At 36.6% G+C, this 17,289-nt stretch overlaps 2 protein-coding genes across 2 annotated transcripts in view; both read left to right on the top strand.

Moving 5' to 3' along the window:
- Positions 1-1,206: 1,206 nt before the first annotated feature.
- Positions 1,207-5,644, top strand: ndufa7 (NADH:ubiquinone oxidoreductase subunit A7). The gene is made up of 4 exons (XM_056246775.1): positions 1,207-1,372; positions 1,710-1,759; positions 3,444-3,581; positions 5,521-5,644. Exons 1-4 carry the CDS (start codon positions 1,322-1,324, stop codon positions 5,594-5,596), a joined length of 315 nt encoding a protein of 104 aa, XP_056102750.1. The 5' UTR covers positions 1,207-1,321; the 3' UTR covers positions 5,597-5,644.
- Positions 5,645-6,779: 1,135 nt separating this feature from the next.
- ppih (peptidylprolyl isomerase H (cyclophilin H)) overlaps positions 6,780-17,289 on the top strand; it is a 37,963-nt gene continuing 27,453 nt past the window's right edge. The window contains exon 1 of the mRNA XM_056246774.1: positions 6,780-6,932. Coding sequence (XP_056102749.1) covers positions 6,867-6,932 — 66 coding nt within the window. The 5' untranslated portion in view covers positions 6,780-6,866. The remainder of the gene's footprint in view (positions 6,933-17,289) is intronic.

Raw genomic sequence — 17,289 nt, 5'->3', positions numbered from 1 at the left:
CTATTGGACGAGAGCTGAATTGAGCTGCATGATGTCATCACTGTTTTCTCCAGAGCTGCTTTATCGCTAAATTGAACTCATTTCATACACAGTTATTGAACTGAACTGAATCAACACTGAACTGACTTCAGCTGAACAATGACACTTTTGTCTTTTTAGCGCTGCTTTACAGCAGAATCGAATTCTGTCTACATCATTGATTATTATTTTCCTATTTATCACTGTAAAGCGTTGAAACAATCTGTATTGTATAAAGCACAATATAAAGGTAAATAATATGGCAACATGTGCAATATGTACATAATTATGAGGAAACTATATATTTTGATATATATTTGTAAAATCTAATTTTTCACATGTTCCCATGACTTTAAGACAAAAAGTTTTAATTTTTCCCTAATACCATCACACATAGCCTATTTTCATTTATGAAATGTAAAATATGGAAACAAAAACAAACACTAGTTTCCCATGGAAATGTATTATATTATATTTTCAGTATATTCCCATTTATGCTATACTTTTTGTTTTGTAAGGGATTAGCATAGGCCCTATTGGTCTCTCCTAATCTGTTATTCACCTATATCTGGTTCAGTTACATCTATCTAGTGATTTAAATACAGCTAAAAAACTATCCTTATTGAGTCATTAAGTAGGCTACTCTAAACGTTTTTAAATGGTTAAAATGGTGATTAAATTGGTGTTTCCTTTCCACCTAAATTCATTAAAGGAATAGTTCACTTTAAAATGAAAACTCGGTCATAATTTACTCAGACCTGTATTAATTTCTTTCTTCTATTGAACACAAAAGAAGATATTTTGAAAAATGTTGGTAACCAGATTGGGTTGCTACACCATTGGCCTCCATTGTATTTTTTTTTTTTTCTTCTATGGAAGTCAGTGGAGTCCATCAACTGTCTGGTTACCAACATTCTTAAAAATATCTTCCTTTGTGTTCGGCAGAAGAAATAAACAACTTGAGGGTGAGTAAAAGGACAGAATTTTCATTTTTAAGTGATTCTTTTAAGCAGTCAATGGCGTTAGTTTGCGTTTGATTCGACAGGTGGCGCGAATTTCTGCAGCTCTTACGGATGTGACGACGGTCACTGAACCAGAGAATAAGAAAAAGACTTCCGGCCCGCTGGTCCTTTCCTTCTTTTACTGTCTATGATCCTTTCCTGGTCCTTTCGATGCTGCTGCATCTGACCCAGGATCAGCTTCACTCCCTTACATTCTCTTCATGGTTGTGGGGTATCGTTCAACTAAAACTGATTCAGCAACAGACTCGCATTGAACAGTCGATTTCACCTTGACACCAAGTATGGCGTCGGCTACGAAAATTATCCAGAGACTGAGGAATTATTTGTCAGGGGTGAGATGATGATGATGATGATGATGATGATGATGATTTTAATCGTTTATCAGTCATGCACTGTTCGACGTACATTATGACAACGGGTAGAAAAAAACGTCCGTGTATGCATGTGTGTATTTGCTTGCTTGTCTCTTGAGTTGGTAACCAGAGGCTACAGAAACTTCACATCATAATTCTTGACTTAAGGTTTAAAAAGATTTATTTCCTCAGGGAAATTATCATCACCGTTACAGATAAGATTCTGAGTTAGGATGTTTCTGTAATACAGCCACAGCCATTTCCATGTCTATATAATACTTTGTTCAGTACATTGACTTTTCTCGTTCCTTAACAGCAAGATCTCCAATCAAAACTACAACTTCGGTACAACGAAATTGCAAAGAGGTAGATATATTTGCATATTTCACATAATACTTTAAGGTCTTGAAATGGATTATCACTTTATCAGTAACACTTTACAATAAGGTCTCATTCATTAACATTAGTTAATGTATTAAAGGGGTCATATAATGCCATTTTTGTACAAGCTTATATGATTCTTTAGGGTCTAAATTAAAAGTTTGTAATATACTTTAATTTAAAAAAAAATTCATTAGTATTGTAAGAAAACACTTATTTTACCTGGTCAAAAACAGCTCTGTTTTCAGCACGCCGTTTCAGTGCATATGACTTTAAATGATCATGAGCTTTGCTCACCCCGCCTCTCTGTTCTGTGTGTACACCGTTTGTAACACAATAACGTGTTGTTCAGTATAAACGTGGGATTATGAATTGTATTGAGAACGTCGTACATAGAAAACATGCCGTAATGTACCGTGAGTGTAAACCTTAGACGCATTCATTGTGAAGCGTGCAGCTAGCGATTTGCAAAGATTAATATAAATTTTAGTATAAAGTTTAATAAAATGTTACACTCACTTCAGTTCTTCTGGAGGTTCAGCAGGAACACGAATAGCTGGTACCGATCCTTTTTTCATTAGCAGCTTCTTAGCAAAACCAGCTCATACTGACCCTCGTTTATAAGCAGTCTGGTGTGTGAAATGATTTGCGCAAACATGAGAGCATTGACGTTGCTCATGGGGAATATTCCCTTCGAAAACAAATTCAGCCACTGCGTCTTCAGCGGTTCGGATTTGGGAACATTAAAATGACTGCTGTGTTCGTTATTACACCCAAGAACAGAACACCACAGTCACTTAGACGCCATTCTGCTTATAGACAGTGCTCCAGCATATCAACAATGACCGCGCCGGTCAATCAACAATCGTGGGAGGGGCGTGCGAGCTTGTGACGTCACACGGTCGAACGGCTCGATTTGAGGCAGGGGAAAACATATAAGGAGATTAAAACAAAAACACTGGATAGATTTTTATCATTGTATGATGGTTGTGTACAGGCACTGCCAACACACATTGTAACTTGTAAAAGTGCATATACCATTATATGACCCCTTTAACTAACATAAACTAACAATGAGCAATACATTTGCAGTAGCCCTATTTATTAATTTTTGTTAATGAAAAATACAGTCGTTCATTGTTTGTTCACGCTAGTTCACAGTGCATTAACTAATGTCAACAACTACAACTTTTGATTTTAATAATGTATTAGTAAATGCTGAAATTAAGGAAGATTAATAAATGCTGTAGAAGTATTGCTCATTCTAAGTTCATGTTAACTAAAGTAGTTTACTGATGTTAACTAATGAAACCTTATTGTAAAGTGTTACCGGATTATCTAACTGAAACCAACGTAATGTATTTTATTATATTAATATTTTATTGATTTTTATGAATGGGTAGTTGACAGATTTATGTAAAAAAAAAAAATCATTTTGTCTTCATTTCAATGGTTCTGCAGTGAAAACAAATACATTTAGTTTCTTTGCGGTCTAGAAATATAGACTGTCCTTTTTCTTTGAAGACAGTAAAGTTGTTGTCATGTGAACTACCCAATATATTTATGTATTTATGTTTACTTTAATAACCTTATTTTCAAAATAAGTTCTGATGACAGTGAGTGCAATCATTAATCCATAGTGAATATTTATTAATTTCATTTATGGTAGGTCTCAGCCACCTCCCAAACTGCCTGTTGGACCCAGCCATAAATTTGCAAATAACTACTACTGTCAGAGAGATGGACGCAGAGAGTCTATTCCACCGTCTGTGATCATGTCTTCCCAGAAGGCCCTAACAGCTGGAAGGTGGGTTGGCATGGCTTAATTTACATTATTAAAAAATATTTTGTACAGTGTATATTTTATGTTTTCTAGTAGACTTTTCTTTACACAAGCCACCTCAATAGAAAGTACATAATAGGCAGCTAAACAACAATCGTTAGATAGGCTGTGAATACCTATTTTGGAGAAGCTCTTATGTAAATACAGTGTTATGAACCATTTGTGTATCTAGATTTGGTAAGATTGCATCTACTCCGTTAATTGATATTTAATTTGTTCTGAATTAAGTACCTCAGTCTAAAAAAAAAAGTAATTATGTTCCTTGACAATGGAATTCATTATTTGGTTTGTTTTATGAAGATTTTGCTGGCTTGTTATTAACAGTTGGGTGTAATGCATTATTAACAGTTGGGTGTAATGCATTACTACTAATTAATTAATTACTTTTCCCTTGAAAAAGTAAAGTGATGGATTACTCTTATTTTTTCTGCAATTTACTGATGTGATTGCATTTAATACTTTAATGCAAAAATCTAACATCTAATGTTAAAATGCATGTTTTTAATGTGACCTTCACCCTTTCAATGCTTTGGTCAGTTCAATAATAATGTATGCATTTTTTTATATTATTTATTTGAAAGAATTAAAAGAGCAGTATCCTGTATTGTCCATCCTTGTATTGTTAAACTGGTCAAGGTTGATATGGGATTTAGAAAGTAATACGTAATGAAATGCTTTTTACAGAGAGTGGAGATGTAATTAGTAGCTAGTAATTAATCACTTTTTAAGAGTAACTTTACCAACACTGGTTATTAATAACCCAATACATAGAATAATCCCAAAGTTATTAGCAAGTTAGTTTTTTTCCCAGGCATGTATTTTATTCTTTCCATATGCATAAAAAGGAAAAGTGATTGTTGTGGAACAGAATTTCTTGACATTTTCTGTGCTAACATGATAATGCTATATACGGTTCTCCTCATAAGTTTACATACCCCTTGCAGAATATGCAATAAAAGCTGGGGGTGTAAACTTTTTGAATTGGATGATAGGGGTAAATTGTACTTATTTTGTTTTTGGGGAAACAGCTTTTGAAGGGCATTGCAAATTTTTTTTTTTTTTTTTTAAAAGGATCTTTAAACAATATACGAAAAAATGTACACATGGCCAAATCCATGGCGGCTCCAACTTGCAACTTCCAGGAATGCTAACATCTTGGTGCCAGATACCATAGGACACCTTCAGGGGTCTTGTAGAGCAGGGGTTCTCAAACTTGTTCTGCTGGAGAACCCCCATCCCAGCGCATTTTTTTATGTCTCCCTTATCTGACACCCAGTTCAGGTCTTGCAGTCTCTACTAATGAGTTGTATCAGGTGTGTTAGATGAGGGAGACATTTAAAAAATGTCAGTGCTGGGGTTCCTCGAGGACATGTTTGACAACCCCTGTGTTAGAGTCCATGCCTAGGTGGGTCAGCGCTGTTTTGGCAACACACGGAGGACCAACAGCATATTAGGCAGGTGGTCATAATGTGTATGACCATCGGTGTATGTAAACATCTGTTATGAAAAACAGCTTATTCAAGACTAGTAAAAAAATAACAGGCAATTTTTATGATCCCTCTAATTTTCTTTTAATATTATTAGCATCTTGCATATTCTTCAGGTGGTATGTAAAGTTATGAGCAGAACTGCATACATCTATAGCACTTTGTCATGGTTTATTTTGGTGCCTTAGTCAATACGTGCATGTATTAGCCAGGGTATTAACATGATAAATAAAATATGAAAACATCTTAAATTATATATTCATATTTTAATGAATTTTACTTGTCTAAATTTCAATTAGATTTTTTTTTTTTGTGAAAATGGGGCAGAAATTGACAGAATTTTAAATTCTGTCAAATTATGCCTTTCCATAATAATTGTCATGAATCTCTTAATATTTTCTTTTTTTGTTTCACAGTGAGGTTTCTGGAAAACTCAAATGCCCTGTTGTCCCCGGGCCCCAGGCGAAGGAACTTCCAGTGAGCGCTGACTAAATGTATAGTGTAAAATATGTGTAACTCTTAATAAAGGATGTGTATATACAAGAAACATATTCATTGTACTATTTTTGTTTATTATGATTTTTATTTTTTTTATTTCATGTGTTCTTCACAGCTTTACTAGTACTTCCTGAGTAATTGATGACCATAAACAAGGAGGTTTTGGTTGTTTTTGTTTATCTTTTTTATTAAGTAAGTTTTCACAATGCAAACCTTGTGACAACCTACTAACAGTGATTGGAGAAGGATGTCTTTTAAATATAAAATACAATCTAAAGGGAAAATCAATCTTCAACTGCACATCTGTTAGGCTCTTCACCGATATGTGCTGTAATTATGAAATCAGCAGAAATTAAATGAAGTGGAATAAAATGACATTATATAAAGCACAACATTCAAATTGCCCCATTATAAATGTAACTGCTCTAGCATGCCCCGTTTATTAAATAATAATAACCTTGTCCTAAAAACACAGTGCCTTACTGTATTTAAATGTGATTTTATTATATTCATGTTAATTAAACATCTATAGCAAAAAATATTGGACAGTATTCACAGAAACATAAATAATATTTAAGTTTTGATCTAGGTGTTTGAAACTAACATACGACAACTGCTGGAGAAAAATCTTTTGTGTAATCAAACGTAATTGGAATGTATAATACATAATTATATATAGACAACACAATCAGACTAACACAAACGATTGTAACTTTCAATATCTTTTGAGGACTTATCCAAGTTTCTGAAGGCTTATATCAATGAATTCATGTTTCCGAATCAACTAAACGTTTAGTCAAAGAAGCTAGCTGTAGAAAGCTTCTAGAAGCAGATGTAAAGCCAGCTGCTTTTATGTGTGAACCCAATCTTTGTGAACACGAGATGGCAGTAACAGAGCTTAAATATGGCAGGGTAGGGTTGGTAGCATAGGTTGGTAGTGGTACACAGTGTAGGCTACTAATTTATACTATTTGACCCTTTATTAAAAATGGTCTGGATCTAATTATATTTCACATTTTTTATTTTTTTTGGAACTCTTGTAGAGGAAAAAAACAATAATCCCGAGGTCCAAATGCGGTTGAATGGTGGATTCGGCTCTCTGAGTCGTAATTGTCCCTCGGTTGTATCCGTAGAAAGTTCTCCTGGTTGCCGTAGTGACGTCATGGGTGAACGTTTTTGAATCGTAAACTCATGTGTGTAAAAATTGGGAAACATTAACAGCTCATGTTTTTGCAGTTTGGAGTGATATACGCCTGAAATAGCCATGAACGTCCAGCCTTCAAATCCCAATAACCCGATAGTGTTTTTCGACGTCACCATTGGAGGGCAAGTAAGTTTGAATTCACATTGTTGTCTTCATTAGCAGATCAGCTAACGTTAACTGACACTACATTACACTTTTAAACATGTGCGCTACCTACTTAAATAGAAACAAATAGCATTTGGGGCATCAGAGTAAGCTGTCAAGTTGGCCAAGATGCTACTCTCGCTTGATTTCTAAAAATGCTTATGGTCTCAACTTTACTGATTGATTATCAAGTGTCATTTCATCTCAAGCGGTCCAAATATTTAAACGTTGGTTGCCTGACCATTTCACTTTCTTCTTTTTTATAATCTTTTTTTCTTTTTTTAACTTGTTTGATTGGTTACCTCTAATTTGGGGTACTTTGGACGATTACAGAAACCTCAATATGACAGCTGAGGATGCTCCTAGTTTCTTGACACAAAAACTGATTTTTAGAGCACATTACATATTACATATATCCAGAGGTGGGCTGTCAGGGCCATCAGGGCCTTCTCTGCTGGCCCTGTCAAAATATAATATAATATAATATAATATATAATTAATATATAAAATATATAAAAAAAAAAAAAAAATTTACGATTATATTTCCTGAAAGAATATGGTTATTTTTGTTGAGGCTGAGCTGGATATATCGATATATGCAATCAAAATTATTGAACGTCCCTGAACGGCAAGACAGTCTGGTTTTGTGAAAAATGTTGTATGAAAACACTTCAACTGTGGCATCAGTAAACCATCATAGAATGTTTTTTAATACACATTTGAGTGATTCTTAGAACATGATCGAAGTTAAGTGAAAAAGAAACAAATCAAGTTGGCTCTAAAATTGGCCCCTAAAAGTAAAATTTTGTGGAGAATCCTTTATTCTTTATAACCTCAAATAAATGTTGCCTGGAAGTCCTTAAAAGCTTCTGACCCCTCTCTACTGGAATCTTAGGCAAAAAGCTTCCAGCTCACTGATATTCTTTGGTTTTCATGCTGGACTGCTTTCTTCAATTCTCACCAAAGTTTTTTAAGGCGGTTTAAATCTGGAGACTGATCAGGCCACACAAGAACATTCCAGGGCCGATCCCTGAAATATATTTTGGTACATTTGGATGTGTACTTGGGATCATTGTCCTGCTGGAATGTGTCTAAAGATCCAGTGAAGCTTCTGTTTATGCACTGAAGACATCATCTTTGCCAAAATGGCCTGGTACTTCAAATAATCTATGGCGTGCTGGTCACATGGTCAAGATGCAAGCAGCAGCAAAGCACCTTATAACATGACTGACGCACCTCCATGTTTGACCATAGGGACAGTGTTCTTTTCATCAAAAACCATAGGCCTACCTTTTTTTTGGTGCTAGATGTACTGCTGATCCATGGGTCCAAAAAGTTTCAGTTTGGTCTCATCAGTCATCACTCCATAAAATATTCTTCCAGAATTCCACAGGCCTATCCAAACCCCTTTTGGCATGTTCAAGTCAGCCTTTTGTGTTCTCTTGGTCAAGAGTGGTGTTTGAGGAGGTGTCCGCCGGGCATGAAGTCAATGCTTGTTTAGTGTTCTTGTAGTCTGCTAATGTATGTGCCATTGTTTTGTCTCAAGAGATGCACACCAGTAATTAGGGATGCACGATATATCGACCACATATCGATATCGGCCGATAAATGGTCATTTTTAATTTTATCGTTATTGATCTGATGAGAAAATTAGGCCGATATATTAGTCAAGTCACCTTCATATTTCGTATGAATAGCAATATAGATTGTTTCAAAGTTTTAGAAATAACCTTTGTGCACAGCCGGTGCCGGCCTTGTACTCTTCCAGGCTCATTTGGGTGGTACTGTTCTAGAACATTGTTGTAAATAAATCTTAACCACTGATTCCTAATACCGTCCACTTCCGGAAGGCCAAATAAAGCACTTATTTTGCTTTCGCGCATAGCGTCTCCACAACATGGCAGCAACAACACTACTACGATAACTAAAGCACGCCTTTGGCCACGCCTTTCTTTGCATATGCATGTAGGTCGGTGAAGGAGAATTCGATCGAGGCGTTTTAGCTTGGTCTGGTTCTGCCTTCTCTCTTAGATATAATAAATCTTTTTGTGGTAGACTTTGAGCTAGTATTCAAGTAAGAAACTAAATAAACAAATGTAAAAATAAATCCCTACATAGACTTCACTGTATAATTTACATTGATTCTTATTAAAGCTACAATATGTAATTTTTTTTCGCCGCTAGGGGTCGCTTACATTTTACAATAACAAAGGCGTAGGTTAATGACGTAAAATAAAATTCCAGCGGAATTATGGAACTTGTCGTCAAGCTGATGGTTTATGTTTTTAACATGACTGTAGGGCTGGGCAAAAAAATGGATTTTTCGATTAATTGTTTTTTTAAATGTGGTCGATTCAAAATCGATTCTCAACGGCACGAATCGATTTTTTCCATATTCAGGGCTCGCGTGCTGCGTCTTCTCACTCTGCACAAGGCAAGCGTCAAGCGCTGCAGGCGTCGATACACACTCGTGTTTAGGAGTCGGGACATGATTCACTTGCACAATCGGGCCAGCATTGCATCGTAACTAACGTTTTTCATTTTCACGTCTTTTTTCAAGCAATTTTAAACTATCCTGTGCTCGCGCACTCATGCATGTTTTTCATTGCGTGCAGCCTAAAGGCCAATTTATACTTCTGCGTCGAGTGTACGCCGTAATTTACGGCGTAGGCTACGCACGTAGGCGACGCCGTCATGAGCATTTATACTTCTGCGTTTAGGTCTGCGTTGCTCTGCAGTACAGCGCCGAAACGCTAGTTGGCGGCGGAGGGTTTTAATGTTCCACTGTGTTTAGATTCCTCGCGGCAAGAAGAAGAAGATTCCTCGCGGCTGTTTTGAGTTTAGGTTACTACAAGCAATGGCGACTGAAAGAGAGCAGATCATGTTGGAGTTGGAGCTTATCGAGGTGGAAAAGGTAAATTTTTAGTTTTTTTAACAGTTTCGCTGTACTTAGAATTTAAAAATGGCGGGCGGTGCAGAAGAACACGCCGGAAATGCATAGGAGGAAACGCGATGCTACCAAGCCGACCAATCACAGATCTTGCGGTCCGCGTCGTCGCGACGTGTAGTTAAATTTTTGAGGAGGTGCGCATCAGGTTACGGCGAAGGGTACGCCGTATGGTACGCGTCTGTGCGTATGCTACGCCGTACCTACTGCGCGCACCCGACGCAGAAGTATAAATTGGCCTTAAAGCCTTGTTTATACTCGACGCGTCCGCAAGAGCGCGAAGGTGCGCGCGGCAAAAATGACGTCATTGCGGTGTGGGCGGTCGTGCGCGGTCGTGCGCGTTGGGTGCGCAAGACCCCATTTCGCCTGGCGGTGTGCACGGCACTTTTTGTAACATCGCGCGCGGCGCCGCATCCGAAGATGAACGACTTCGAGCCGAACTGGTACGACTGTACCAGCATGTTTATGATCCTTCTATACACAGAGACATTTGCCTTGGTGGGCGACCATAAAAGCCTCTCATTTTGTGAATAGGAACACATTTGCATTAAGCACCCAGTTTGCACTTGTCTAAACTGCTTATATTTACAAAATAAGCATACAATAGCAGAAGTAAGCCCTGCTGATGAAGTTAAGGTTTAAACACTCTTCAATAAGGCTTCAGCTGTTTAACTAGTTTACATGCAGTGAAAGTACAATAAACCCACTGCATTTATTACTCTTTTTATATGAATCAGCAATTAATAAACTACCGGTACTAATAAACAGCAAACTACTTCTTCACTGCTGATTCCTGGTGTTTTAGAGGAGAATTACTCGGAGTCGCCCCCTGTCGTTTCACAGAATAGCACAACGGCGAGCGCGTCAAGTATAAACGCCTCGTCCGTTTGGAGAGGTGCGCGCGCAGTCAGCGGAGACTCGCGCTCGTGCGAACGCGTCGAGTATAGCCTAAACAAGGCTTAAATCCGCCTCACAACAAACAGCTCGTCAGTAACAAAAGTTCTTTTTCGTGGATTATATCGCTCTAACAGTTAAAAACCCGCAAAATGATGTCAAAACTCTGGTCTTGGTGAGTAACCTCGTAAAATAAGCATAAAACGCGTGTGACAGACAGTATAATGAAACTAGTAGTGCACTAGTTCTTAAAGTGAACGCAGCCATATGTGTCTGTCATTAATTTTGTTGTCAAAACAACATAATATAGCATTAATTGTAAGGAATCAGAATTAATAGCCTATGTATTTAATTCAGTCAGGACTAAAAGACTATCCAGTGTTATTTTACATTGGATTACTTTATTCAGTTTCTGTAGTATTTCTGACCTACCCAAAAACTTTTCTTTTTATGTCTCTTTATTTGTCTTTTTAGGCCTATTCTATTGTATTTATTTGTGCTACTTTTTTCAATTTAATTCAAAGATTGAAATCAAGCTTCCATGTGTTGCATAAACTCTTAACAAAAAAATTACCCCATTGTAAAAACAAACATTTAGGTGAGATCAATGTAATAAAAAATTGTCTAGAAAATGATAACTGATATTTAGACTGAGATTTGTATTACATCTATATTCATTATAGTCGAATCGAGAATCGAATCAGGAATCGAAATTCAAATCGAGAATCGAAATCGAATCGAGAATCGAAATCGAATCGAACTGTGAGCTTGTGAATCGAAATCGAATCGAATTTGAACATCTGAATCGATACCCAGCCCTACATGACTGTGGGATAAAGTAGGGCGCGTTTGCTAATGAGAGACAGATATCAGCGCCACACGCGAGTCATAAAGGAATAAGGACATTTCATTCTTCCAAACTACCCGCAAGTGCTGTATTAATACTCACACAGGTCAGTTTATTAGACGAATGAAACTTGTGAGGTAACGCAGCGCGGTTTCACTTGGTCTCACGTTACACTATCACACTAAACTGCATTTGAGTGTGGTGAAAGTTATAATATTATTCTATGTGTTAGTTTGTTGACTTTATGAGACTAGCAGTAAGCTAGATCAACATTAGAATGACATACAGATCATATTCTATATCATCATGTCGAACTATATAACATTGATTAGTTTTATGTACATTTGCTCACCTGTCTAATAAAGTAAATACGAGAGTCTCTGTCAAGTCGAAGTTTGTCACGGACGTGGAGCTCTCGGCATCTCGAAAACGCCACGCTGATATTGATCCTCGTTTTAGTTCTCCTTTTGTCACAAAGTCTGCTTGCCATGGTCCATAATGTTTGAACGAAACCGTGTGAGCGTTAGATGTAACTCTGTTGTCCACGTCTGTCGCCATGGTTACTATGGCAGTACGAGTGGAAACCAGGGATAACGCGGATATTACGTCAATGACAGGCGACAAGCGAACAGTGAGTCAGGGACGGCACATTTATTTAAAATGGAAAAAAATCTTTGGGAACTTTTGGGATATTGTAAGTACACAACTGCAGGAAATATGTACTGTGCAAGTGATTTTTGGATATTTTATTACAAAATTCTTACATATTGTACCTTTAAAGCTAAGTTACTCAGTGAAGAGCAGTAAGTGATTTTCTCTGTCTTTTTTCGTTTGATTAATGGATTAGTTCACCCAAAAATGAAAATTCTGTCATTAATTACTCACCCCCATGTCGTTCCAAACCAGACTTTCGTTCATCTTCGGAACACAAATGAAGATCTTTTTGTCTTCTTTTTGTCTTGATCACAGATTATGACGGGTCAAATTCATACCGAAAAATGTGACCGCTCTTTATTTCTTCATAACTGACTGTAATGTTCAATAAAGTGACTCATGACCATCTCCCATTTATATTTTATTAAGCATATTGATCAGATATTGATAGGTAGCTAGTAGCTACAGTAGGGTCACGGAATCTGACGGGTCAAATTCATACTGAAAAATGTGACCGCTCTTTATTTCACCATAACTGAATGTAATGTTCAATAAAGTGACTCATTTGATGTGTAACCATCTCCTCTTTCTATTTTATAAAGCATATTGATCAGATATTAATAAATATATAGGGTCACGGAATCTGACGGGTCAAATTCATAGAAGACTAGCCTTTTTTGGGTGAATGTGGAGCAGGTCGGGGGCTGGTAACATCATCGTCTATAATTCAGTGTCTAATATTTTAAAAGCCATAGCAGCAAAACAGCTCAAACGAAGCACAAACAAACGAGACTATTTTGCGTGGATTTGGAGCATGTGGGGGGCTGAGTGACCTCAGAATGACCAATAAATATTATTCTAATATCTAAGAAACCAAAGCAGCACAAAATAAACGTTTACCGGCACAAACGATTGAGCCTATTTTGGGTGAATTTAGAGCAGGTCGGGAGGCTGGTGATGTCATCGTCTATAATTCGGTCTAATGTTTTAAAAACCGAAGCAGCACAAACAAAACTTTAACCGGCACAAACCAACACAAACGAACAAGACTATTTTATTTGGGGCATGTGGGGGGCTGGGTGACCTCAGAATGACCTAAATATTCTTTTAATATCTAAAAAACCGAAGCATCACAAACAAATTTTTAAAAAATGTAATAGCCAAAATAGCCTATTTTGCCGACGTTTTGGATTGGGTGGGGGTGGGGGCGGGGCCAACTACACGCAGTGATTGACAGCGGGGCGGGGACGTGATCGGCACGGAATGCATTTTCAATTTGCACATTGAATTTTGCTACATTTAATGAAAATGCAATCGCAAGTGTCTTAACTGAGTGTAAATGCAATTAAGAAAAATAACATTTAAATGATCATTTTGCTACAGTTTTTGCTTGAACATGTTAAACAGATCTAATAATTTCTTTAGTACATTTTAATTTTGCAACTTATAAACCATTAAAATATGTATTCAATTTACATATTAAACCTAGTGTATGAAATGGCAAATTTAAATTAGATAATTGAATTATCATTTTCATTTTGCACCAAACATTGCACGAATGTAATGGAAAATGTAAATTTAAATACAGAAATGCATTGCCATTTTACATATTATCAAAATGTTTACAAAAATCCCATAGATAAAAAAATAACATCGCCATCTAATAGCCTGGCAGCAGAATACAGTTTTTTTTTTCAGTCATCAGAATTAAGAAATTTTTCCCCAAAATTTGTTACTTTAAAGATGCTTTATTTTTTCTATTTGTTTTAGTACATCTCATTACTTTTTATAGCTTCATTCACACAACGCTTTAATTCTGTGAAATTCCTGGGAGCCTTTTGCTTAAGTGCCATTCGGACCAGAACCATGCAATGTAATTGTTTATGAGAAGGCAACAAAAAATGAATGAGAGGGGTTTTTCTGTGAGTCTTATTTTCTTTACAGGACTGTCTTCGATGTGTGTGAACACAAGTACAGAATACGTGTAAGCTCAGGCAGTGTAAACGCACAAAATCAAGAAATCCAGTAAGGTTACTGAATGACTTTTCTGTAGATGTTTTGGAATCTCTGTGTGAAAGGGTCTTATAACGTATCCTATTAGACTCTCCTTACTGTAACAGTCACTTTTACTTCATACAGTAGACTATAGTAATCAGAATTTGGAATCATCATACTCTTTTTGTCTACAAAAGCGTATCTGTTTCATATCAAAATTAATGTGTAACTACCGGTAACCTAATAATAAAATGGGTTCAGTACAAGTTGAGCTCAATCAATCAAGTGTAATATTGATTCACACAACAATTATTTTTGTCTTTAAAAAACAAAGCAAAAATCTGGGTTCCAGTGAGGCACATACAATGCATGTTAATAGGGCCAATCAGTAATGTTAAAATACTCACTGTTTCAAAAGTATAGACAACAAATGTAAACAATAAAACAATATTATTTTAGTGTGAATAAAAGTCACACCAAAAACCTTAAAACGACTGTAAAATCTACAAGAACGTATTTACAGCTTAAGTACTACAAAACACACACTTAAAAAAAAGAAGAAGAAATAAGTAAAGAAATAATGTCAGTTTTTTTTTATATAAAATCATAAGCTTCACATTCCTTCATTTCAACCCTCCAAAAAAATAAAATAAAAAAGTCTAAAATAATGGACTTTTGTTGCTAAGGGACATTTAACATGTTTTTACACATGCAGCCCAGTTTACTGTAGTGTGATGTATTTGTGGAAAACAGGCATTACCAGATCAGAAAGGAGACAGGTGAAAAAAGAAAGAAGGGTTGATATCAGCCAAAATATAATGGAAAGATAGTGTGAAGATTAGTGTCCACAATGTTGTAACTTGCATGAAATCTTGAAATTTTTCCCAAAAATTCAAGCTCTACTCCAAATCTTATAGTAACCTTGCTGTCGACTACCTACAGTATCAGCATCCTTTTCCATATACATTAACATGTTGCTAATATAACTAACACTGTAAAGCCCCTTTCACACAGAGATTCCGGAAAATACACGGATAAAGTGACCCGGGTTCGTTTGATTTTGCTTCATTCACACTGCCAGTGATTTGCCGGAATCAGAGAGCGCGTTCACAATAGGCTTGGGCGGTAATACGGTAATATCGTATACCGCGGGATCTAAAAATAGCAACGGTATCAGTTTAAATATCGTCAATATCGTCATACCGTCATAAAAAAAATCCAATGCACTTATATAGGAGACAAGGATTAAATATTAAATATAATTTATTTAATGGCTAAAAATGCTTATGTGTGGTTGTCATCACGTGACAGAGTGGGGGAGAGAGGGGGAAAGATGGCAAGTTGCGCACCGAGTGACCTGGTCTCGAAGAAGAACACGACTTCTGCAGTTTGGCAGGGATGGGCATTTCAAGCAAAAATAATATTTGAAGATCGCCTGGTATTATTTGATTATTATTCGAAAATCGCACCCCTCCACCATATGCACGCACACATGCATGTAGGCTACACAGGGGAGCGGTGTGACACTTAAATAGGCTATAAGTAAAAAAAAAAAAAAAAAAACGTATTTATTTTCACATTTATGTTTAATAGTATAATGTTGTTATTTTTTTTTTTTTCATCTGTTGATTATATGAAAAGGAAACCGCATGAGATGAATAAGATAGGATCATAAGATGCCCAATATCGGAAAACATTTGGAATGGGTCAGACATGATTTTTGACCACTTATTACGTTTGTTTTGTAGAAAGCCTTTCTTTAAAGTGAATTTCGTTTTGTATAAATTGTATCTTCATTTTAATCAATGTTTCATCAACGAATTGCCTGGATTAATAAATAAGAAGCATATAAATATAAGCCAGCGCGTGAACTGGAGCGCGTCTCCTAAAAAAAACGAAACTCAGCGTATAAGATAGATGCCTTAAATATCTGAGAAGTGTATATATATAGTAAGCTTGAAATGTCTACTTTTAAACAAAACAATTAAAAACTAAAAGAAATGGGCTGCTCTCTGTAGGCTAATTTATATGAAGTTTGCATTTCTCTCTATGCGCGTTCACTACTGCGAAGATGCGAGTCTGCATCGTAAACTTTATCTGTGCAGCCACTGACATAGAAAGTTTTTAATCAATAAACAATTCAAATGTTTCATGCATAATTACTTTTGCCGGTTCTTTGTGGCAAGCTTTATGCGTGCTTTGAGATGCAGAATAGGCAATATATTACGAAAACGCTCATTATGGTTTAGCATTCTCTCCTCTATATAAGTAATTTAATCAATATAAATATGTGATTAGACTAATGGCTTAAATCAACTACTACTAGTCAACTAGAAAAAAAAAAAACTTTAGTCGTGCACGGGCAGCCCTACTTCACATGTTTTCTAACCCGCATGTCACTGCGGGCATTCTGAGCGCGCGACACTGAGTGGACTGAGCACGCGGCGCGTGGTCTTCAGAAATGCGCTCTCTGCTCTGGAGGAAATATTACCACTCCGCTCACATGCTCTGGTGTGAGACAATGTGCATCTTCTCCTGTTGTCTGAGAGTTGATTGACAGCTTTTAGATGCATTATTGGCATCGCCACCCTCTGGTTGAACGTGTCACCACCGCATCAGAACGGAAAACATGGGGATTTTTTATAGACAATAATCCCACAACCTATTCCATTTTATATAATAAAATCAAATTGAATATTTGAAAATTGTGACGCATCCCTGCACAAACCAACAGTTTCGTGATGCCGTCTGAGCCTTATGTCATAGTTTTTAATTAGTCATGCGGTAATACCGTATACCGCGGTAAAATAGGGAGGAGGTTTGACGGTATCAAAATTTGGATACCGCCCAAGCCTAGTTCACACACAACCCGTGTATGTTCCGGAAAGATGCGTGACGTTGGATGTGACGGGTCTCTACTTCAGTCCAGTTTGCAGAAATTTTTTCATTCTTTCTTGTATCGATGACGAACACAAACTTTCTTCTAGAGTAACTGAGCCGCA

Source organism: Rhinichthys klamathensis, unplaced genomic scaffold, assembly GCF_029890125.1.
Source record: "Rhinichthys klamathensis goyatoka isolate OS25496 unplaced genomic scaffold, OSU_Roscu_1.1 h1tg000040l_1, whole genome shotgun sequence".
In the NCBI taxonomy this organism is placed as follows: domain Eukaryota; kingdom Metazoa; phylum Chordata; class Actinopteri; order Cypriniformes; family Leuciscidae; genus Rhinichthys; species Rhinichthys klamathensis.
This window is presented reverse-complemented; position numbering and strand designations above follow the sequence as displayed.